This window comes from Cavia porcellus, unplaced genomic scaffold (genome assembly GCF_034190915.1).
Source record: "Cavia porcellus strain 051 isolate PalLab524CR breed Dunkin Hartley unplaced genomic scaffold, mCavPor4.1 scaffold_20, whole genome shotgun sequence".
Lineage (NCBI taxonomy): Eukaryota > Metazoa > Chordata > Mammalia > Rodentia > Caviidae > Cavia > Cavia porcellus.
This window is the reverse complement of record NW_026947503.1, coordinates 39,489,673-39,514,298: the sequence shown is the minus strand read 5'-3', so window position 1 is coordinate 39,514,298 and position 24,626 is coordinate 39,489,673. Positions and strand designations below refer to the sequence as shown.

Genomic DNA, 24,626 nt, shown 5'->3' with positions numbered 1-24,626 from the left:
TGCCTGAGATTCAGGTAGCCCCAGGCTCATTTCATTGTTGACACTGGGTGGTTTAAATGAATATCATTCTAAAATTTATCTTTTCCACAGTAAAACATGAGAAATATTACTTACAGTCTGTGTCATCCTGCAAATTGAAGTAATAACGATTTTTTTAAAAGGCTTGAGCCTTACATTAGCGAATTGATGTTGGGTCATCTATTGGGAAATCTTGAATGTTCAGAGAGTAAGAAGAGAAGGCCTATTTCAGAGTGCACCAACAGAAATTCTGAGTTGAAATGGGTTGGGTAAAAGTAGCGTTTTATTCATGTCTTACAAACGTGGTTTTACAAACATCATACAGAGCTGGCACAAAGGAACAGACACCATCTTGTACACCATGCTTCCTTCCAGGTCACTTCTATTGAGCTATAACATCAGAACAAGTCGGTTACTGAGTTACACAGTTCTCCAAACATAGATACCTCCCAATTAGGGTGGTCAGATTGACTAATCAAACAAACAGTTAATTTACACGTTCCATACAGTGCAGGATTTGTAACAGAATTCAAGATATTCACACTGATATTGTTTTAGATTATAAAACAGTACAATTTTCAGAAATGATGAGATTATGTATCTCCCTGCCTGTTTTAATTTCTTTCTTGCTTTTCTCCTCTCTTTTCTTAAAACTGGTTTCAAATAGTTTTACTTCACTTTTCACGATCAAAACACTTGAAATATTAAAACTAAAAAACTATTTACAAATTACCCATTCTAATTTTAAAACTATGGGTTGGATTTGCTGTTCCACTTTACAAAACAAAATCATCTCTTTCCAATAAACACAGCACATCTGGTATCAGCGTTAGCTGCTGACGGTTACGTAGGATGCTTACAATCAACTCCTTGTAACTTCACAGAGTTCCAAAATATATTATTTCTATGGCCCATGGTACCAAGCATAAATGCACAAAAAGGCCATTTGACTTTCCCAAAGTCCACACTGGGTGCAGTTCATTTGTGAGGCTTTCACAGAAATGTTGAGCGAACCAAGATGATGTGAGATGACTTTGTAGTGGAATGAAGACCATGACTGGGGAATATTCAGTTTTTAATCCCAAAGTCATCATAAAGCACAAAAAGAAGTTCATTTTCAATCTTTGTACACATAGAATGAAATACATTTTGTTACACTAGGCATAGTCATAAAAAGCATGTATAAGGTTTTAGGAAAATGCATTTTCATAGAATTTACAAACACTGTGATATCAAACACATTCTCAAAAACCGTTAAAGTACTGACACAAAACCTGACTTGAAATGTAAATTTTTCAGTAGACTTTATTCTTGCATATTTAATAATTCGGCTGTACCCGAGTTTTACTTATATTCCTCTAAAAACTCCAATATAGTGATATCATCCTTAAGTTAACACTTTCCAAATAATCACAGGGTACCGCTTTCCTCTAATAGGCTTTGAATGAACCTTGGCACTGGAAAACAGTACAACATACAAGTCTTAACTGTCTTATACACAGTAGCTCAAGACAAGTTAGCCTAAAAAAATAGTGAAAAACACACTTTCTTGTGCTAATTTCACAGCCCTAAGTACCAATATATGTTGTGAACATATGTAAATTATGTTAGCTTTACTATTTAATGCTTAGTCTTTGTTTGTAGGTTTCAATTTGGCAATGTATAACATGTTAAGGGATTTCTTTCTTCACTTTTTTTTTTTCTTTTTTAGACAGTGTACTCGTTTCTTGAGCGTAACAAAGACTCACATGGCCATGCCCACTCAACATACAAAGGATGGCCTTGAAATACTTGGACAATGTACATACTTCCTACAAGAAAACTGTGTTCCTAACTGAATTTCTAGCTGAAATGTATTTCTATCAACTAGCTAATTCGACAACTTCACAAAGGTAAACAAAGGTTTCTTAGGCCACACTGAGACTTGTATTAGGCAGTGAAAAAATACAAGGCCATGGGGTTTATGTGAGGTTATATTTTACATTTTGACTCACATGTAACCTTCGTGGGGAGAAAATCAAATTTCAACCACAGTGTTCTCAGCTCAGCCCTTTGAGAAAAGTATTTCTCATTCTATTCACTGTCCTTTTGAAATGACTGTTTTTTCTCTCATGATAAAATTGTATCAAATAATTACAGACCAAAGAAAGCTGATCCAATATTTTTATATGCAGACAACCATTTGCACATGACATCATAATAAAAAAAAATTGAGAACATTTCTTTTTATCTTTGGATTTAAAGAAAACTATTGCCCCAACCTGAAGAAAAATGGATTAATTTTCATAAGAGAAGGCATGATTTTGATCTTTAAATCTTAATCCCTCAGACTTCCAGTGACATATTCATTTCTGAAATATTACTGGGACTTTGAAAAATGGTCATAAATGCTTAATCTGTCCCTATTTATATCACTGATAATCTGTAGTGGAAATTGAATATCTTATGAAAATTGTCCAACTTCTCTAATACAAGGGAAAATTATCATGGTGCACATTTATAGTTACTTTCTGGTCTACAAAGTCAATCCATTTCTAAACAACAACAAAAAAATAGCTTGCTATGTTACAAGCTTACAATCACATTTGTGAAATAAAAATCCTCCTTGCCTGGTAAAAACCCCTCCATTCTAACCCATAGCTAAGTCTCTAACCATCACAGAGCATATGCCACTTGGCAATCTGTCTCCTAGGAAAGTCGCAAATCTCCTTCCAGTGTTCCCCACCGGTTCCTTCTGCTGATGCACCCAAGACCAACCGCCCAATGGTCTCATTTTGGGACCCCCTTTCAGAATCCAAAACCAGAAATTCCACACTTATATCTTCAAGACCCTCACAAGGAATATCAAAGACAAATAGTTCATTGAATACTGCATTTGGGGTGCACTTCTTCACGTGAGTCTTCTTTTTGGAGATTCTCTTTTTAGCATGATACAGGTTCACTTTGACATAGGGATCTGCAATGATACATAAGAATCATCAAGAATAACGAAGCTCAATCACAGAAGCTTTCTTAAAATAACTATGCCCTTTCAGATTGAGACCTGTCAACACAATGTAGCAACAGTAAAAATGAGTGAGGACAAATGGTTAAGTATGGATAAAGTTGTTTTGTTTTGTTTTGTTTTTGCTTACTAACAAAAGTGAAAATAAGAAGGAACAGACAATAGAAGAGAAAGCAGTTCTAAATTAGAGGCTAAAGGAAAAACTGCAAAGGTAGAAAACAATGTAATAAAAATGAGAAGATGAAACATTGCATGAACATCCTTTAGTTGCCAACAACTCAATCCAGGAAATTAGAATTGCAATTTGGAGTATCTATGTCTGAGTGTTGGCTGTTTGTTTTGTTTTATCTTCTTTTTTCTTTTTTTCTGTTGACTGGAGATTTGGAACCAACAGTAAAGTCTTTGGGTTAAGTTTTTCTGTAGTTCTTCAGCTACTTGCTAGATTGGCTTTCTATTTCCCAGTATGACTCTTTCTGAGTCATTGTTAATATGTAGATTTAATTTTCATGCTTATTATAACATACTTTTAATGATTTTATTTTGTCTTTTTAATTGCAGCATATGTTTTCAACTTCATCTCAAATAATAAAATTACCAATAGATAATTGTCAAATGAAGCCTACATTTCTAGTCTTAATCATGAAAAATTAAGTATTGTAGCTCAATATGTATAAAGATTAAAAATTACACTGAAAGATAGTATGGTGTAAATAAAAGGCTTAGGGCTTCAATTTAGAACCCATAAATCATGTTTCTCATCTTGCTATGCAAAGAGGATATGATGTCTTATCTTCGTGAATTAGTCACAAAATTGAAATTTAATTCTTAAAATATTTGTATAAAATATTAGAAAAAAATAATAGTGTAAGGAAAGTGTTTTTTTTTAAATGCTAAACCTTTAAAAATCTTGTGATACTTAATTTTATTTTCTTTTGTTTTTGCCAGTGGTCCTTCAGTTAGGTACATATCACTCTTTTTCAGTCTCTTTAATCTGCCACTTACCATGTAATGGCTTTGTCTTGCAACTATATAGATTCCACTCTATTGCTCATAGCATTGACTCATATTATTTTGAAAAGTGAAAGATAAATAATTGCAAAACTTGTGAATGTACATAGAAGTACAACAAAAGCAGCGGTTATTGTTAGTTGTTAACTACTTTATAGTAATCACTTAAATGCTACATGTAAGTATCTCAGAAGTATTCTTACCTGAAAGTGCAGACACATCAGATTTAGGTAGATGCCGAGCCTTCAGGACAACCACAGTGAGAGTATTTGTAGTGGACTGATAGCAGAGAGAGATCAACAACTCACCTCGTCCTGAAGACTTCTAGACAAAGAGAAATGTATTAAATTATTGTTATTGTTATCATTTATTTTGAAGCTTGTTCTTTCCCCAAAAGTTTCATAATAATGTAATACTGTGCTATTTAAATGTGATATTCCTATGTCTTTTTATTTTTATATGGTCAGTAATCTGAGCAACTAAAACTGTTTTGCAGGGCCGTCATGGTTTAAACTACTTCTTGCCATCTTGTGGTGTTCTTAGGTACTGCAGAATTTAAAACGAAGTGAATTGGCCACACCCATTACTTACCAATATTGTAAGATTTTACATTACATTCCATGAAGATTTTTTTTTTGTTTTCCATTTTTTTATGACATATATGCTCTTTGAAACTATGAATGAAACAAAACTTAATACTTCGAATGAGTTTGTATAGGATACAATGACTCATTTTAAGTTTGATTATATTTTAAATTCTTTTTCACTGACATTAGCAGATTTTGAATTCCAGGAAAATTAGATTTACTCTGATCTCTACTATACTTCTGACATAAAGTTATACTAAAATAAAAGTTATTTTTCTTTTCCTTACCTTCATATCTTTAATCTAAGGGAAAATTACTTTAAATTCTGGACAGAATTATGAACTTTTAATATATTGCTTTTGGACAGTATCATAAGGTCTTTTTTGCATGATATGTATATTTAATTTGTCGTTAAAGACATTAGGTAATGTGTATAAGAGCTTAAAATATAAATCCTAATAGAAGTAGCTTAAGTTAGAGTTTAGAACTTTAAGTGATGACTTGGGCAGAGCACTTTGACCTGCAGCATGTGTATGCAACAGTCGGCACAGACAAGCTATGCAAATTAACACCTGAAGGAGAATAACAGGAGGAAATAGTTATTTATTCCCACTAATCATCTGGCTGCCTGGATAAAGCTACATAATGTCTCTGAAAGTTAATTTCCATTAATTTTGTCATTTAAAATAAAAAGAGATGCTCAATCAACAATCTAAAGTTATCCTTAACCTTAAAATAGCATGATTTTTTAAAAGAAACATAACTTAGTATGTTTGCTGTGTTCACTCAACCATCAAATTTAAGCACAAGTTATTCTGAAGTGCCAGTATTAAAATCAAGTAAGTTCCATATTTAAAGTACAAAAGGATTAAATATTTTAATTCATATGTAAGCATTCTCTAATAATCCTAGAGGGTCAAGCAATATAAATAAAAAAGAGAGAACACATTTCCCCTTATATAACACAGAAAAGGGCATTTAGAATTCAATATGATGTGATATTCCTTTCTTGAAAAGCAGTTACGTAAAAAGGCAGTACAACTTTCAGATGCTCAACAGGAATTGATTTAATTTTAAAACAAATTAATTTATGATATTTTTAAAACGTTTGTTCACTTGCTTATGACTAAAAAGTATTCATATGTAATTTAAGTCAAACAGTCCTTGCCACAATACCCACAGTACTCACAAATGAAGCTAACCAAAATTTTATATAAATGATATTAAATATCCATAAAGAATGTCTGTATATTTTATATCTTTGCAATCCTTTAATTATTTCAACTGTGGGGTAAATTTGCTTTCACCTGCTTTATTTTCTTGCTTTTTATTTGATTATAATTAATAATAATTAAATGATATACATAAAGTTATGATATTTAATAAAAATCCTCAAGGTACAAAGCCTCACATTAAAGGTGGTCTGTAAGTAGTTTGAACACTATAAAAGAATTACCCTAACATTTCTTTTGATGATCTCTCTGTTCATTAACATTTTTCCATCAGACAATTCGATTCCTGAAAGTGGAATCAGGACTTCTCCAATGGTATCATCTCTTGAAAATCTGTCAAAGCTCAAGATGGTGAAATGCAAGGTCAACTCCTGAATCTGGGTGTAGGGGATTCCATAGAACGTGAAGGTTTCATCAAATGCTGGGTCCAAGGTCTTTCTCAGCACTCTGGTTTTCACTTTATGCTTCTTCTCGGGGAGGATTGTCATTTTGATGTACGGGTCAGAGGTCATGGACTGCTCGTCCATGGCTGGCAGCCCACGGGCCTCCTTGATGTTCACCATGAATGCTTTCTTCTCGAAGTTGTACTCTAAGGAGAAATAAAGAGTACCCAACTTCTCTTGTTTGTCTTCTAAAGTAAGGGAAGTGCTAGACTTTAAGCTATCAGGAGAAACTGTTTCTTTTTCTCCTTCTGGAAAGAGCTTTGAGGTCCCATTCTCAGGCTCAGAAATGGTGCCAGCTTTGAGGTTTGTTTTGGGAAAGTTGCCATTGAGATCTCTCTTCTCTAGATCAAGATGCAATGAATTTTTTGGCACAGCTGGCTTATTCTTTACTTCATGTTTGTCATCTCCTCCAAACTTCTTTTTGCTATTTAGGTTTTCAGGATAAATATCAACTCCTTTTAGCACATGCACGAACTTGTATGGTGGAGTCTTGTTCGATTTCGATGATTTTCTCTGACAGCAAATCCATGCAAAGAGAGAGACTGTGAAGACGAGGCCAAATGCACTGAAGATCCCCACCACTGCAGGGATTTCATCTGAAAAATCAAGTGACCAGCAACATACATTAAAGAAGAAGAGTGGAGTTATAAGCCTATTGGGAAAGTATAATAGAGCTAATAATTGCTACTGATTGGACGGAGTGAATTACTTCCAACAGTTCTGGGCATAAGTTTTGTGCACATTTCATATTAAGTCCAGGTATACAAACAATAACAAGTACACTGTGATAGAAACTTCTTTTTCATAAGCAAAATGGAAGCATGAAACTGTGCCTCCATCTGACACAGTGGGATGCTTAATAACCCTAATCTATCTTTGTTTTCTCATGTAATATAAGTCAAATACAACATAGTAGGTTGGGTAATTTCATCAGTTTTTCATTAATATTTTGATGTTTTGCAAAACATCTCTTCATACTGATTGTGGAACACCAAATTCATATTTTTCAAACACAGAGAAATTTTGTAATTTTCATGCTGTTTTGTTTCCACAAGTTTCAAGAAGATAACACATAAGGTCTCATTGGTTCACATAATTTTGAAAAATGATGGGCTATTATCTCTCATTGTCACAAGTTCATTAAAAATTTCCATCCCAGTTATGAATTATAATTCTATAAAATAAATGCACAGATAGTTGAATAAAAAGAACAAAAAATAAGATGTAAATTTTAAGCAATTTATAAAATGCTACAGTACCTTTGTGTATAAACTCAACATTTCTCATCACTGAGTTATACAAAGTATAATTTTAATTTAAATAGAATAAAAGCAGAGCAATGATTTTAAATAAATCATGATTCCTTAACATGTGATAAGAAGAATGAGTATAGATAATTTAGAGTACATTTTCATTCATAACTGATTTTTCCCTAGAATATTTCCACGTGGCAAATATTAATTGAATTAAAATTGGCATTATCTTTTTGAGTGAGGACACATTAAATCACTGACATTGTGGTACTGATTATATGTTGTTTATCCTTTTTCATGCATAAGCATATTTCTCACTCAAATGATTAACATTGTATAAGTAAAAGCAACATTGCTTCATCTGGACACAATACATCAACTGAGAAACATTTAACATAAAATAAATACAGCTAATGTTATCTACATCCCATTCTATTTCAGTTCATTTTACTTTAAGTAGTTAATAATAATGTTACAAGCAGCAGTCAGGAAAGGGTTAAGAATTGTTTAACTACAGGAAGAACAACCTTTTGTTACCCCAACTTCCCTACTTTCCAAAAGACTTACACTACCTACTTCATAATCACAAAAACTGAACTAAGTGAAATCAAAAAACACAGAACTAAGTGAATAAAAATGAATAATAATAAATGTATAAATGAGGCCAACAGAACAAAAATCCACTAAAAATTCTGTAGTTTCATGTTTGAAAATAACTGAAATACCTCAAAATAAGATAAGCCAGGAATTTACCAAATAGAAAAAAATATTGAATTGATGCTACAGAAAAAAAATGAGATGAGAGCAAATATAATCAGTTAAAGTTAGTGTTAGCTTTTCAGGTTTCCCTTCAATGTAAGTCTTTATGGGAAAATAAATGTGCCCTCACTTCTGGACTCTAATAATGTATACTCAGGAAGCACAGCTGTCATGTACAGAGGCAATTTTGCAGGAAATGTAGGAAGAACAATAAAAACAATTGAAAATTATTCTTTTCTGTGTAGCCTGATAGTCCACACAGGAGCATATTTTCACTAGCACAGTCTCTGGATATGTCTCAATATCCAAATTATTCTGATTTCAAATAAATAATTGGATATAAATATCAACAAAATCAGTTCAATCACCTAAGCTACAGTCTGTAAAAACAATAATTTTATGAATAATATTAACAAATTGTTTCTACTTAGTACCTTCATCAAATGACAAAACATTCAAGATATCATGGACTGAAGTACTACCACTATTTTCTCTATCAGTAAGTGCTTAAGATTTTGAGAGCAAAGATCATAGTCCTTGTATTCATTTTACTAATATTCACTTTAATAAAAATTATCTCTCTAACTTTTAGAACAATATGCTTTCGAAGATATTTGTGATGTCTGTCTTAGACCTAAAATATTACTTATTCTACAAAGTACATCTAATTTTAATTACTGAAATATAGGGAGATATCTCTAGAGCCAAACATTAGGTACAAGGAAAGAAAAACTAAACTGGGAAACAGAAACCCTAGTTCAAGTTTCCAGCAGTTTTTAATTACTGTATCCTGCAACATTTCCTTCATCTCTCTGGCTTCTGTTATCTCACCAGAAGATAAATATATTGTACATTCTTTAAGCATATCTCAAACCTTCAATATAGAAGTTGTTTAATGCCAGACTAAACTCTTACGTAACCACAGACATATTTGACTCCTCCTAATAAAATACAGATACCCTACAAATAAAACTCAACGATAAAATTCATGAAACCAGCATGCGAACAACAGACATTTTGCTTTAACTCACCACATGCTGCAATTTGCAGAGCTACTGGCACGTTTAGGAACTTCTGCGAGGTAAAAATCGCCCTTAAGGAAGGCAATATAAAGAGAAAGATACCGAGAAAGGGAGAGAACCCAGAACTAAGCCACGATGATCCTTTAACTGATCTCACTTTTCTTTCAAATTAACTACCCTAAATCCATATCCAAGATCCACTGGGAGGAAAACACAGTTAACCTTGTACTATTCAAGGAACAACCGCAGCCATAAGTTGAGTAAGTTGCTTACCAAATTCTTCCCGGCTGGTAGCGATCGGAGCCATTTTTTTGCTGCGTGCTCTGTCCGAGGTGCTGAACGGAAAACTCCCTGCCTTGGTTCACTTGCCTGGATCAGAAGCGCCGGCTTTCCCGAGTGCTGAAGACAACAGCGCAGACCCCAGGGGACCTGCGCCTGCAGCGGGGAGGAGGCAGAGAGGGAGGTCCACTCGCCCTCGCACCGTGATTTGCCACCGCTGTTCCTGTTTTGGCTCTTCTGAAAAGCTCGCCTCTGAGACTCCAGACGTGGCTGAAACCCGAATTGACGCAATCCTGACGCTACAGGGCTGAAATCAGCACACCCCCCAGCCAGTGAAGCCTCTCTTTCTCGCCCTCCTTTCTTCCTACCTCCTCTCTTGAGGATTCAGCATATACTCATCAATTGTTTTAACTTGGACTACTAGATATTAGCTTGGCTATCCTTTGAGGGAACATGCACCCTGAAATTGATCGTTATCAGTTCCTAGTACAAAAATCCCCTGATGACCTAGATGAGTACAAATGCATGAATAATGTGATTTACAGAGACAATTTTAAAAAGAGTGATAAGATATTTCTACATCAAATGACCCATTGTAGAATGCAAAAAGGTATTGTCTTGTTTCCTAAAATATTCTTTGGCATATTTTATGTATATTATGCTTATAATAGTTATGATAAATCCACTTCAAAATTATCTATGTGATATAATTTCCCACTACAATTCTTTACATTGTAGAAATCATTAGTCTAAACATTTAGCTAATGCTATTGCTCATACTGGTCTCTACTCTTTGATATCTGACATTTGACAAGCTAAAGTACTTAGGAACAGATGGGCAGAATCCTTTCTGTGTCAGAGTAATGAGACTGATTCTACAGTAATACATATGATTCAAGGCCCTGACTTCCCAAAAGTCTGGGAAAAAACAATTACAAGAATTATGCATAGATCTAAAATAGCACTGCTTCTTTTTGGTTGTTATAAAGGGAAACTTTTTCCCCCCTATTGATATTCTCTGGAGTGATGACCAAAGAGTATTTCTCTAAAAAAAAAAAAAATTCAGAAATTTATAAAGAAAAAACCTCAGATTGTGACTCCAACTGTCACTTACTGCTCCACAAATAACTTCATTGCTTTAACTTAATGAGGAAATGATATTCAGAGTGCATTAGGATAAGGAAGGAGGGGATGCTGGGGAAGTCTCAGAAAGCTACTGTACAAGTGGCAGGATCCTGCACATTGGCAAGCAGCCACCCTGGGCTTCAGCGCTGTCTGGAGAGAAATTGGCTTCAGTCCTTTGCATCATGGAAAATTTTATAAACCAGAGTTTCTTCTTTCCCTTTCTGCTTGCTCCCCCACACTTGGCATTTTAGCATTCCTCTCACAGATTTTTTCATACCTTACATCTTTGTGTTATGAAAACACACAAACTAATTTGCTGCATTTAATTTTCCACTGGCAATATTTGTGATAGTGTCCTTATCATTTTGCCTCATTCAGATCACCTGCTTCTCAGTTACACATGCACCTGGTAGGAGTTGTCCCAAGAAGCAAGCATTCAGTAGATGAAAGGGTGTCATTTGTGTGAGATCTATGTTCAAGGAAGACAAAATATATGTTGCATGCTTTGTGAATGTGTGTGTTTTCTAGTTGTTATTGCTAACATATGGTTAAGCTTATTTGTTATAAACATAAGTGTATTACGTATATGTTATACATACTTTAGTGACTCATTATTTTTTTACCTTCAGATGGCAAAATTCTGTCTTAAACTCATCCTGCTTATTTAAAAGATGTCTTACCAAAGCTCTAAACTATTCTTAGCTATCTCATTTCTGAGGACACATTGTGATAAGATTTCTTCTTGCCCAGAGCTAATGCTACTATTACTATGTTATTGCTTACTTCTGTAAGTAAACTGAAATAAATGTTATTAATTAAAATATCTACATTTTAACCAGTTTCATTTGATGAACAATTCTTTATTCATTTTCCAATTATTTACATAAACTTCTAATCCCCCAAAAAGAAGTAGGCCCCAGACAAAAACCCTGCAAGTTTCTTATGTTTTGGAAATATGCCCTACCACCATATTGCATTGTTCTTTTTTTTTCCTGCAAACCAGAAATCAATTTGCTGATGTAGCCATCTGATTCTTGAAGCAGGAGACATGGGAGGAGGGATTGTTGCTAGGTAACCACGTTTTGGCCACTCAAACCCCACAGCCTCAAACAAGTTCTTGCCCTGTGAAACACAGACTTCTCTGAACAGGGGTTGGTGTCTACTTCATATTGTTTCTTTCACTGCTAAATTAGTGCAGCTTTGTCTCTTACTTTTTCATAGATAGACTGATAAATAGATTCCTTTAGATCAATCTAGTTTTAAGAAATCTAGTTAAATTTAAAAACTATCGATAACTCATTGTAGTCTATTTTGCTTTATTCTTTGAATTTGTTTTAATATAGTAGTTTGAATTATAAAATGCATTTATATATTAATGTATTTGCATTTAATAATTACTCTATATTTTAGCATTTGTTTCTTTCAACATGTTATTAATAAGTATATTGAGAATATTCTGCGGGCTGGGGATTTAGCTCAGCAGCATAAGCGCCTGCCTTGCAAGCAAGCAGTTGTGAGTTCGATCCCCGGTACCGATAAAAATGAAAAAAGAGAGAGAGAAAGAGGTGGGGGGAGAGAATATTCTTCTAAGCAAAAGAAATATTTCAAGGGATTTTGAGAATGTTACAATGATCTACAATAATCTTTACTAATACCCAGATTAATAATATTATTTGGTTTGTATCTAGGTGGAATAAACTGAAGTATCTGATAAACAAAACTGGATACTTGTTTTAATGTTCCTTTCATCCTATGAAAAATGTGGGCTCTGTTGTTAATGGCATAGATTTAGAGATTAAGCATGCTTGCATTTAAACTATGCAAGACATACTTTTCTAGATTATGTAACAGAAATTCCTTTATGATCTACTAGTTTTCCATTTGTTTTTCTCCACACAGTTATTGTGTACTTTAGTATCTTGTGAATGATGAGGTACATGTTAGCCCACATTTTAAAAAGAAAATAACTTATACTCTTATTTTCTATCTTCTTTCAATACACACTTATTAAATAGGTACTTGTGCTAGATTCTTGCCAAGTTAGGAAAAGTACATATTTTATTGGTCAAGATGATTGAAATGCTCCCTAAGCTTATAAAGCTCTCTGTCCTCACGTAAAATTCACATCTTCCTATAGAACTGAAGAAAAATTTTGTTAGAACAAAATTTACATCTACATTTTTCTAAAGCGTTGTAAAAAACTTATTGGACCATAATTTGCATTTATGTCTTTTGCTTAATATTTTCTAGAGAGCCTGTTCAATAGTAATTCACTGTCACCATGCCTATACCATTCTGTTCATGCTGACCCTTTTTATATAACTAGAAATTCCTCATAATTTTTACTCGTGGATTGTTTTTTCCACTCTATATCTATGACAACCTTTCTTTCCTTTGAGAAATGTTTGAAGGTTCACATGTACTACAATGTTTCTGACTTACGCATGGATTTTTCTAACTTAATCTATTAATAGCGCTATCTCTACTGATATCCTTTAAACCAGTTTTGTATATCCTTAATATTCACACTCACACTTCCAATTTTAAAAAACTACATTAGCATTAAATACCAGATTTTCATAGAACTGGGACTTTTCTTGAGAGTGTGTCTGCTAAATCAGTGTGTCCAGTTTTTAAATGTTGGTATCTCAATAAGAAATTTACCTACAACCACGCTATAAGATTTTCTTCTTTCGGTTTACCTTGAAGGTATTTATTGTGACTTCCTCATTATATTCTACTTTCTCCTTTTTAGGAAAAAGTCCCAAACAATTGATTAACAAGTTTTATTATCTAATAAAGTATGCAAGATTTACAGACTCCAAAGTGGTAGGTCATATATTCATTTAAAACAGTTAAAGCATATGCTGCTTACAGCAAAATTAGTTAAATAAAAATAATCAAAAATTCATATGTCTACTAAACAACAGGTACAAAAGTCTATTAAAAAAGAAATGAACTAGAATATAAAACTAAGATATAAAAAATCAAAGGAAAGAAAATATATGTTTTTATTTTTTAAAGTATCTGTACCATAAAATTGCCTACATATTTAAATTCTGCATTCCAAAAATTTATAACCAATTTACAAACCAAAACTATAGTAAACTTGAAGAGAAGTTGAGAAAAGATATTATAACTTAATAAATATAAGATTACTTCTTTATCCACCTATAGATTATCTTACTTGCAGGTGTGGATCATTGCCTGGAGTAGGTTCACTGTATTGACAGGATTCTTTTCTGAAGCAAGTAGCTTTCAAACTAAATAAACTCTTGGGGATCAGAAAAAAATGCATAAATATTTCAAATAAGACTGTTATTTTTTTTTAAGAAAAGTGAAAAAATACTACTGTATTACTAATATCTATAAATCAGGTTTTTTTAAAATTTTCTTCATATAACTAAGACGACATGGTGGTTGTCTCCTGTGTCTGGCATACTTCATTTAATATAATGATCTGCAGTTCCTTCCATGTTGTGAATAGTAGAATTTTGTTCTTTGTTGTAGCTTACTTATTCCATTGTTCATAAAGGTATTTTTTCTTAAATATAATTAGAGTTATAGAAGAGTATGGTTTATGCAAAATGAACACATAAAAATAGTACTACAAAATTTTCAACAGTAAAATTACAAAGACATTTTGCAGATTATAATAGATTCATTGGAGACATACTATCAAAAATAATCACAAATTTCATAGAAATTTACAATTACAGAGTTTGTTTTATTGCTAGTGTAAATTGACGAGGCAATTAAAACAGCATAGGCTAACTTACTTACTTTCTTTTGATTATTTTCCCTGGAACACAATAACTGACACCCACATTTTAAAGAAGGAGATGGTTAAATTGGTTCAGATTTTCAATCTACAATTAACTGACTCCATTCAAGTCAGGACAGCATGGCAAAGAGACATAGTGGAAAAAAGCTGCTTCTGTCACAATGGTCAGGAATCAGAGCACGAAGGTAGGAGCCAGAGCAGGAGGCATAACCTTTTCAGATCATAAGCAGATCCCACTTCTTAATAACAAATCAGCATATCATGCCACAATCCAAATATGTTCAGCTAGTGCTGCCTCTGGCAACGTGATCATTTAGGGAATCATCCAGACCTAAAACACAACAAAGTCTAAGATACAAGAGAGAGAACAGAGATGAGCTAGCCACTTTTCTACTCCATGAGCTTTCTGACTTTTACAAATTGAAAGAGAACTGTGAAAGCAGACAAGAAAGGAAGGCTAAGGAGTGCAAAACCATCATACGGTGTAACTATCTCACGCAACTAGAAAATCAGTCCTTGAAGCAAGGGGTTGCATACACAGTAAGGACAGGAATAGCTGTTGGCCTGAAAAGGAAGGAGGTACAAAGAAATGTTCCTTGAACTGAGTGATTTTGTACTCATGCAACATGGTTAGTTAACTTTTGTGGGAAAGCGGTTTAGAAGGTAGGAAGAAAACCACCTGAAATAAAAGAGTTTTAGCTGACCCATGAGCCTAAGGAGACAGAAAGTATGCCTTGCTAACTCAAAAGTGCAAGGCATTCTTAGTGCTACATTAGGAAGGAAAGATAAATCAATAGTAAAATGAGCCATATAGAGACATAAATAGACAGTAGCTACCTTAGTTTCTGAATGCATAAATGTGATGCGCCTCTGAAAACTGCAGCTTACTAGAGGTATATGAACTCAATCTAAGAAGATACTTCCATCCAGAGATACTATAGTTTTTAGATTCAATTTCTAATAGTCAATCAAAAACATCAGACTCAACAAGCAACTAAATCAAAGGGAAAAACATAATAAAAATACGTTATAAATCAAGTAGATGGTAAGATGACATTATTGATCATAAAGAATTTATAAGACTCAGATTACCATTCTAGGTCACATAAATACAGCTTCTTAAAATTAAGGAATGTATTTACTTAAGTGGAATGGAATCAATATAAGATGTGAGATTTGTTAATTAGGGGGACTTACTAAATCAGGTGTTGTCTAACAGATAAAAGCCTTTTGCATGCTAAAGAGGTACAGGAACAATTTACTGCTCAGTCCAAAAAGCGGGAGTCACAGGAGAAGAGGGGCCAAAAACACAGCACCAGAGTAAGGTCAAAGGAAGCCCTGGACTCTCACTAGAGGGCTGCTGGCTCTGCACTGGAAGGCTGAAGGAACTGGAATCGTGAGTGCTGACATCCCAGGGAACAGCAGCCAAGGACACATATGCTCAGCAACCATGAAGCTCTTCAATACAGACAACTTCCTCTTTTCTTTCTGTCTTTTTTTATTCCATCCGGGCTGTGAGCCTGTTGTTTGGTGAGCCTTCAATTCCCACTTTGTTTACTGGCTCACAAGTCTATCGTACACAGAAATTTGTAGAACTGTGCTTCACTAAGGTGTTTCTTTCCTCAGTCAAGTTGACACGTCATAAATAACGGTCACAGCCCATCCTTATCATCTTGACAGCAATACCTTTTTCCTTCATGCGTAAGCTCCAAATAAAATAGTAAGCTCATAATTATGTCTAACATGACACAACATCTTACATACAAATGGAAATTCATTAATACATTTCCAAGACGGGAAGGCAAAGTTTTCCTTGGATGATGCTTATTTTTTCTTAGTGTTCTGCATCTTAAAAATTATGAAGTAGATTTAACAATAGATACATATGGAGATCAAGCCTATCAATACTATGTTAAAAGATAATTTTTTTTAATATTTGTGTACATGCACAATTGTATTAACAAAAGAAGAAATATTCTTGACAACTAAAATTCTCATTTTTGTAAATGATCACACAGTCATAGTATGAATAACTACCTTCTGCAGCTACCCATTCCTTATTCCTTTAGCCTCAGCAAACACATCAGCAGATTTTGCTTTTCACCTCGCAGAATGACCATACCTTCCTTCCTGAAAATTCTGGGCTATGTCATTCTTTCATGATTGGGGTGTTTAAGTTTTCTTTTGACCTTAACAACATGACATGCATTACTACAAAAGACATTAAGTGCAAGACATCTTAAACTCCAATTATATTATATATTGAATCCATTGTGGAATAATAATAAAATTTTCGTTGGTACTCAGGGTCATTCACAGCCTTCAATGCCATAACTTACTTCTTCTTCTTTTTTTTTTTTTTTTTTGTCTTTTTTCCTTTTTATCGGTACTGGGGATCGAACTCACGACTGCCTGCTTGCAAGGCAGGCGCTTATGCCGCTGCGCTAAATTCCCAGCCCCCATAACTTCCTTCTTAGGAGCCAGAATGGCTAGGGGGAAGTATTAGATTCCAATTCAGTGGAATCATTGTTATGTTTCTTAATAGAAACTTCCCTACTGTAGAACTAAGAATTCTAGGCCAGCAGAGTATCCAGACACGGGAACCAGAGGCAAATTTTTTTGTCCATGAGTAATTGGGGGTAATAATTAGTGATGTCATTCTCATTTCTGTTCCTGGATTTCTGGACCCCTGAATCCTGCCTATGAAAGAAGCACTAACATATATTGGATTGTGATTCATATCATATGCAACCTGCTGGAGAACTTTTTCCAGGTATGTAAGATACTATTAACTCACTACAACACAATTGCATCCAAAAAAAAAAAAAAGTCAGCCCGGTGCTCCATCAACCCAGCTACTTCTGAATGATGGGGAACATGTAAAAAAAAAAAAAAAACCACACACACACACACACACACACACAATGAATTCCACTGCCTCAGTTCTTTGGTCATGCAGTCCATTCTTCAGTAAGAAGTAATACTGGGTGAAATAACTTGAGAATGAATGATCCATTCTTTAGCTTCACAGATGATAGTTTTTCCAGAAGAATTATATGCAGGGAAGGTAAATTTATAGTTCAAAAAAGGATCGAAAGAGCCAGAGATTTAGCTCAGTGGCTCAAGCACTTGCCTGGGAAATGAAAGGTTATGAGTTCAATACCTGGTACCAAAACAAAAAAAGTATTGAAAGAAAGACAAAGTGCTGCCCTTTCACTGATGGAAGAGATCCAGTATAACTAATCTGACATCAGGTCACAGGCCTTCTCCGTGATTCACTTATGGAGGCTTAATAGTAGCTCCAAACACCTCTCTGTCTGCCACTGATGCCTCAAATACAATTGGATCTGCTGGATCATATGGACAAAAGGAAAACTGCACAATAGCCTGCATTTGTTTCAGAGGCTTTTCTTGTTCTGGGCTCCATCAAAACTAGCAGTCACTCAGTAAATGGGACAGGGCAACACATCCAAGTGAGAAATGTGTTGCTTTAAAAATACCAGTCCACCCAGTAGGTATTGCACACATTCTTGGTTGTGGAAGGGCCCGGATGCAAAAATGTTTCTTTTACCTTAGAAGAAATGATTCTGTATATCATGCACAGTAGATTCCCATAAATTAGACCAAAATAGAAGACCATGGAATTTTATTTTGATTTAGTTTTGTCCTCCAATACATAAATGTTTTATTAAATACTTATTACCTTTTACCCTTTGGTCCAATCAGTATAATGCCATCAATGTAATAGACCATTATGATATCTTATGGACAAGAAAGAAAATAAAGTTTTCTGTAAAGTAGCTTGTGGCATAAGGCTGCAGAACTGGTACAGCCCTGAGACAATATAATGAAGTTGTATTACTAACTTTTCTAACTGACATAAAATTGTTCTGCTGGGCATTATGGGTAAGATGCCTTCCAAATCAATAGCTGCATGGTAGTTGCCAAGAGATGTGTTATTCTGTTCAAGAAAGGAACCCCCATCTGGTGAAACATACACAATTAGCATCACCAGTTGATTCAGCTAGTGGGAATCAACCATCATTCTCTAAGATCCATCTGTCTCAAGCACAGGAAAGTAAGAGAGTTAAATGGGGAAGTGATGCTGTACTACTCAAATTTACCATTCCCAGGACAAAATACTCAAAATCACAATTAAATGAGGAGACGTTTATTTCAGCTCACTATTAAAAGAAGTTTTAGTCATAAACAGGCAGTTCATGACTGAGGAAAACTTCATTCATGATCACTGGGAAGCAGAGTAGGAAAACCATATTAGAAAAGAATTGGTTGGGGGACAAAATATAGTAGCCAAAGCCAAGCTTTCATGACCCAGCCAGAAAGATCCAAAAGCATGCTCTCCTAATCGAGTTTTCATTTACTAATCCAATGAAGCTAATATAGAGAGATTAAAATTACAATTCATTAATTGTCAACCTCATAGTCTCATAGCATGTCTCCAGTATCCTTAAACTGTACTTGTCTGAATACAGTAGCAAGTTCAGAATCTCAAATAACACAATGCAATCATCGTGCACAAAAACAGAAATGCAACAATTCCTTCCCCAAGATACCAGTAGTTCCATCATTTTTCAAAAGTTCAAATTCAATTCTTTTCTGCTCCTTAAGGCAAAATCAGCTGTTTACCTTTGTGAAAGTTGTTAAGAAGTTACATAATCACAAGGAAAAATGGTACAAGATAAAAATTCTTGTTCCAAAAGAGAAAAATACGGAGACAAAAATGAACCAATGAAACGCTGAAACTCAGCAAGGCAAAAATTAAGCCCTGAAGGACCATAGCTTGTTTCCATGACACAAAGAGATAAAGTATGAGTTCCAAAGGGCTGTGGGCAGCCCCGTGCTTATTAATGTTGCTTTTTGCTACACTTGGCCTAGCCTTACTCATGGCCTTCCTTTTTCCCTGTCTGACACTCCGCAACCCTGGGATCTCCAAATTCCTAGATTCTTTATTGTGTTTTTGGATTTTTTTCTGAGAGTTTCATGCACTTACCTGCTGTCCTAGTCTTTCCTTTGAAATCTGGATGAACGCCTCACTCAATCATAACTTGTGCACTACGCATGATGATAAAACCAGTGCTGTGTACATGAAACCTAGGTCTGCTGCCAGTAGAAGCAGTGGCTAGGTCTCCTTGGACTATAACCTCAGCAGATTCCACATACCTAGATGGATGAACAGAGTACAATGAATCCTAAGGAAAAAATCTCTGGAGACTCTTGAGCAGTCATTCCAGGAACTATCTCAAATAAAAATGCCCACTTTTGAATAGTTAAGGATGAAATTGTTGGACTCTTGCTGATTTTTCAGATGCCTCCAGCTTTCTTTTGGTCCCTGTACAAAATACTAAATTTGATTTTTTTTAATTTTAAAAAGCAAAATAGAAAAAAAGTATAGAAATGATACAGAATTTCAAAAAATTTAGAAATTAACATTGGTTTATATATCGCATATTTTTATCTTACAAATAGTTGTTCAGGTTACAAGATACAGGCATAAAAATGATTAAGCAGTGATATTCTTTTTCACAAACACACATCCTTTGTCCATTACTATACACAAAGCTCCTTCTGGGCAAAAATTCAAGTTTTCCAAATTTATATTCTCTACCTTTGCCTTAAGTTTTCATAACGAATCTAGCTAAATCAGGTCAGTTGTTCCCAGGATTTAGGCTAAATGTTTGGCTCTCTTGGAATACACTTTGCCACATAAATTCATCTGCCACACTTAGTCTGCGTTTAAGTCAGGACATGGGCAAAACACAGGCAAATTTCCTATCAGAGACTAACAAACATGGCTTCTAGTACAAATTCCGTTGGACAACCTGTTCTCAAAATTACCTGAGCCTGGCCATTACTGTCCATATTCCTACCAAGGTTCTGGTATCCCGAGCTTTGACCTGAAACATCCTTATAATGCTTACAACGTTGTAAGTGTCTTCTCTAACCTATATCTTCAAACTTTTTCAAACTGCTCCTGCAAATCAGTTCCAGTTTTCTAAGGCCACATGATCAAGTATAATCAATGCAATGACCCAACTTTTGCTATCCGTCTTCTGAATTAGTTAGTTTCCCATTTCTGGTCACTATAACTGGCATGCCCAGTTTAACAGAGGAGATGTTTAATTTAGCTCACATTTTAACGGGATTTTGTTGGTGCTCAATAAGCTTCAGAAATGTCTTAATGCAAAGACACAGTGAAGCAAATATGCTTACTTGACTGTCACCAGAAAGAAGACAGGAACAGTGTCAGAGTGCAAAAGGCAAAGCATCATATCTACAAGCCACGGCCAAGCTTCCATGGATCCTCCAGAATCATTCAGAAATATGCTCTACTAATCTGCTATGCATTTCTTAAGTAAGTGGAAATTGGTATGTTAAAATTCATGGTCAATGGTGGGGACCACATGGCTGCATATTTCAAATCTTGGTGATACTAAACTGCAATTCTGGGGATGCATTATTGTTTTTGATTTACGGTTTTTCTAGATAAAGGCAATGCTAATCATTTCAGTTTGGTTTTTCTCTGCATAGTAGTCCTTATTCCACAGACTAGTGGGCCAATATAGACATTCTACCAACTGTTAGCCATATCTTTTCCTTTTATGGGTTCTGGAACTGGGGAAATTAACAGAAGATGGATTCAGGGATGTACTGTGAGTTAGACCACAGATACCTTTTCTTACTGGAGAGTCAGAACCTTTCAGAATCACTGTTATTTTAGTTAAGAATTACTGGATAGTAGTTTACAAAATGTATAGAAATTTCATTTTCCTTGTTATATACTACTCTGGAAAAAAGTTCTATGTGTCTCTTTAGAGAAGGAAAGGAGAAAGAATGACAGTACTTTTGGTAGTGCTCCATGGTCTTTTCTCAAGAAGACCCACCTGTTCTTTAATTTCTTTTCTTTTCTTTCTCTTTTTCTTTTTTTTTTTTTTTTGTCTTTATGAGACAGGGTTTCACAATGCGGTTCAGGCTGACCTTGAGCTCACTTTGTAGCCCAAGTTGTTCTCAGACTTGCAAGGATCCTCTTGCTTCAACTTCCTGAGTTCTGGGATAACAGGAAAGTACCACCACACCCAACTCACCTCCTCTTTTTGAAAGGTGCCCTAAATCTGTAAATTTGCTAAAAAATGAAAGTTGATAGAGGAGCCTTCATCCGTTGCTAGGACTTGAGGTCAAATTTTGTTCATTTCTTCTAAGTTTTCCTGTTCTTGTAAATTGAATAAAAACATTAGTAGACCTTTATTTATTCTTCTCAAACACTATGGTTAACTAAACAGTGCCATAAATCAGCACATGTCACACCATCCTGATCATACTTCTCTTAACTGACCTTAAGGTAAATACCCAATATTGCCTTTCACTGGTGAGTGAATATTTTTACTTATTTGCTGTCATTCAAGGACCAAATTATACCCATCCTACTTAAATTTCCCAGTTGAATGACTATGTTCTCATTGTGAGGACTTGCATACAGAGAAGAGCAGTGAGGGAGTTCTTTAAGGATGCTGATCCCCCCGTAGCCAATCTATTTTGTAGTGCAGTTAGTGCATTATCTGGACAGGTTTTATCTGGCAAATCCTCTCCAGCATTTCCATTTCCCTGGGTGAATAACTTCATTAATAATAAACTAAGGGGTATTAGGCAACTACAACTGATTCTGTGTGGCTTTTATGATCCACATTTCCACCAACAAATAAAATATTAACACTTTTTTAAACCCAGGAAAACTGTGACATCATATCCAGAATAACCATATCAAAAATTCACCCTGATCAATTTTCATGTTCCTTTCACCATTTTCCCACACCCTTAAAGTCCTCCAGCCTACCCCCAGATCTCTGCTTCTAAGTATTGGAAAATTCAAGTTCTTTGGGAGTGTATCGTACTTTCTTATGAATCATGCTGTGAATCTACCCTTTGTGCGCTTTGTGAAATTTGATTTGTTTTGTAGGCCTGAAGCCAAAGGCGGGTGACTGGGGAAGGGCCAGAGGAGAGTCAGCACTATTTTTCTTGGTAATTCCATCAACAAAGATCATTAATCTTTCCACAGGCAACACAGGATGAGATCCTTCAGGCAGAGGTGGAGAGGGTGGGGGTGGGGTATTGCTGCCACTAAGAGTGGGTAGATCTCTTCCTCTGATGAAATAATCTCATCAGAATTTAGGAGTTTGCTATGTTTAATCCAATCAAACTGCTACAAAATATCTCCATTCCAAATTACTAGGTCTCATTCTTTTCTAATCATCACCCTCCGTTTACTCACAAATACTCTTCAAGGCTGGTGTTTCATAGCATTTTAAATAATTCATGCTCCTTTGACAAAAACTGGGCCTTCTGAATAAAAATGCATTTACTTCATCTTCTTTTTGTGTTCACTCCAGGTTAGAAGTCCATTGGTTGGTATCTTTCTCCCTCAGGTTTCTGGCCTACATGACAACCGTCCACACACACCAAGAACTTTGCTTTACTAATCCAAAAGGATTTCTTAGCCTGTCTAACATGTCAGAACAGTATTATCATTAGATTAATCCAGTTTAGCATTAATGCTTTTTTAAATACATACGTTAATTTTGTTCACTGGCTTTGAGAAATTTCATTATTAATTTCTCTTTAAATATTTATTCAGAACATTGCGTCTCTCCTTCAATCATGAATTACAGCACTTAGAACCTTTTACCATATCTACTATATATATTTTCTGGAATTTCAAATGTTTAAGAGGTTTGTGCTTTTATCTGGATAATATCTATTGAATTTTCTTCTGGTTTACTAATTCTCTCAATATTTTTATTCAATTTTTTTCTTTCTCACAACCATTTATTCTTCATGAGTCTTCATTGTGAAAATTTGTAATATTATGGAGCCACTCACAGGCTTGGGGCATTGGCATACAGTGTTAATAAAAACTGCAGCAACAATAGGTCTTATTGTCTGTTTTCAGCTACTTAAATTAGTATTGAATATTTTGAAAACATGTGTGACAGTATCTGTTAAAACAAAGCGTGAACATATATACTGGCCCTGTAATTCCATATTGCTAAAGCTTAAATTACTTAAACCTATATAAATGTTCATGATAGTATTACTCATAGTAATTAAAATTGGAAATAACTGAAATAGTTTTCCTGTGAATACCAGATTGGACAATAAGTATATATGCTAGAATATATAGGAATGAAAACCTAAACAAAAAAGCTGTTCTATGTAATACATATGCACTTCATAAAACTAATTAAATAGAAGAAACAACCAGAATATATGCTGATTCTATTTGCTTAATTTTAAAACACAAGAAAATATCTTTTTACTATGTGGTATAAGCCACATAGTAATTGTGTCTGTAAGAAGTAGTAGTTACTATGGAGTACCTAACCTATTTCTGGGGCATTAATCTACTATGACTTGATCTAAGTAATATTATATTCAGTAATTTTTTGTTGGTGTTTTTGAATTAATTTTTTTCAGCTATAATTTGTGTGCTCTTATTTACATCAGACATGTTCAAAATACATTGAAAGCAATCATAAAAATTTTGTGTATTTAAAATTGCTACATTTATAAAAAGAATAAATATATTTTTAAGGACATGTACAAAATTTGGGATAGATGTTTGTATGAGAAGAGAATATGGCAATTGAATATAGGAGAGAAGAATAAATGTAATTGAAAATGAATTATACATATATTGCAATTTTTCTTCACAAAAGAGTGTTCTTCTAAACAGTTTTTAAATTTTAATACTCTACTCACTTTGAGTCCTCAGTGAAAAATCTGAAGAGTTAAGTTATATGTGTGTGTGTATATATAATTAATATATATATATATATATATATATATATATATTAGAAAACAAGGAAGAGCAGAAATAATGCAGAATTTCAAAAAAATTAATATATATGTATATTTATAAAACAAACAAACAAAATAGGGTAGAAATAATGTAGAATTTCAAAAAACACTAAGAAATCACTAGTTGATAAATTACACATTGTTGTCTTAGAAATAGTTGCTCAAGTCACAAAATCAAAGCAAAAAAGTAGACAATCAAAAATTACAGTACAAACTATCCTGTTTGATGAGCTAACAAAAAC

General features: G+C 34.3%; 1 protein-coding gene across 4 annotated transcripts; it reads right to left on the bottom strand.

Moving 5' to 3' along the window:
• Positions 1 to 283: 283 nt before the first annotated feature.
• Syt4 (synaptotagmin 4) lies at positions 284 to 9,896 on the bottom strand. Of its 4 annotated transcripts, none has more exons than XM_005005540.4 (4): positions 9,600 to 9,896; positions 6,080 to 6,888; positions 4,234 to 4,354; positions 284 to 2,974 (listed from the first exon to the last, which is right to left on the bottom strand). In XM_005005540.4, the coding sequence occupies exons 1-4, from the start codon at positions 9,631 to 9,633 to the stop codon at positions 2,667 to 2,669; spliced, it is 1,272 nt and encodes a 423-aa protein (XP_005005597.2). In that variant the 5' UTR covers positions 9,634 to 9,896; the 3' UTR covers positions 284 to 2,666. The 4 variants fall into 4 exon arrangements, with proteins under 4 accessions (XP_005005597.2, XP_023422597.2, XP_023422596.2 ...); XM_023566829.2 differs by having other exon boundaries at positions 4,234 to 4,351; XM_023566828.2 differs by having other exon boundaries at positions 4,234 to 4,351; positions 6,074 to 6,888; positions 9,600 to 9,895.
• Between the last annotated feature and the right edge of the window lie 14,730 nt (positions 9,897 to 24,626).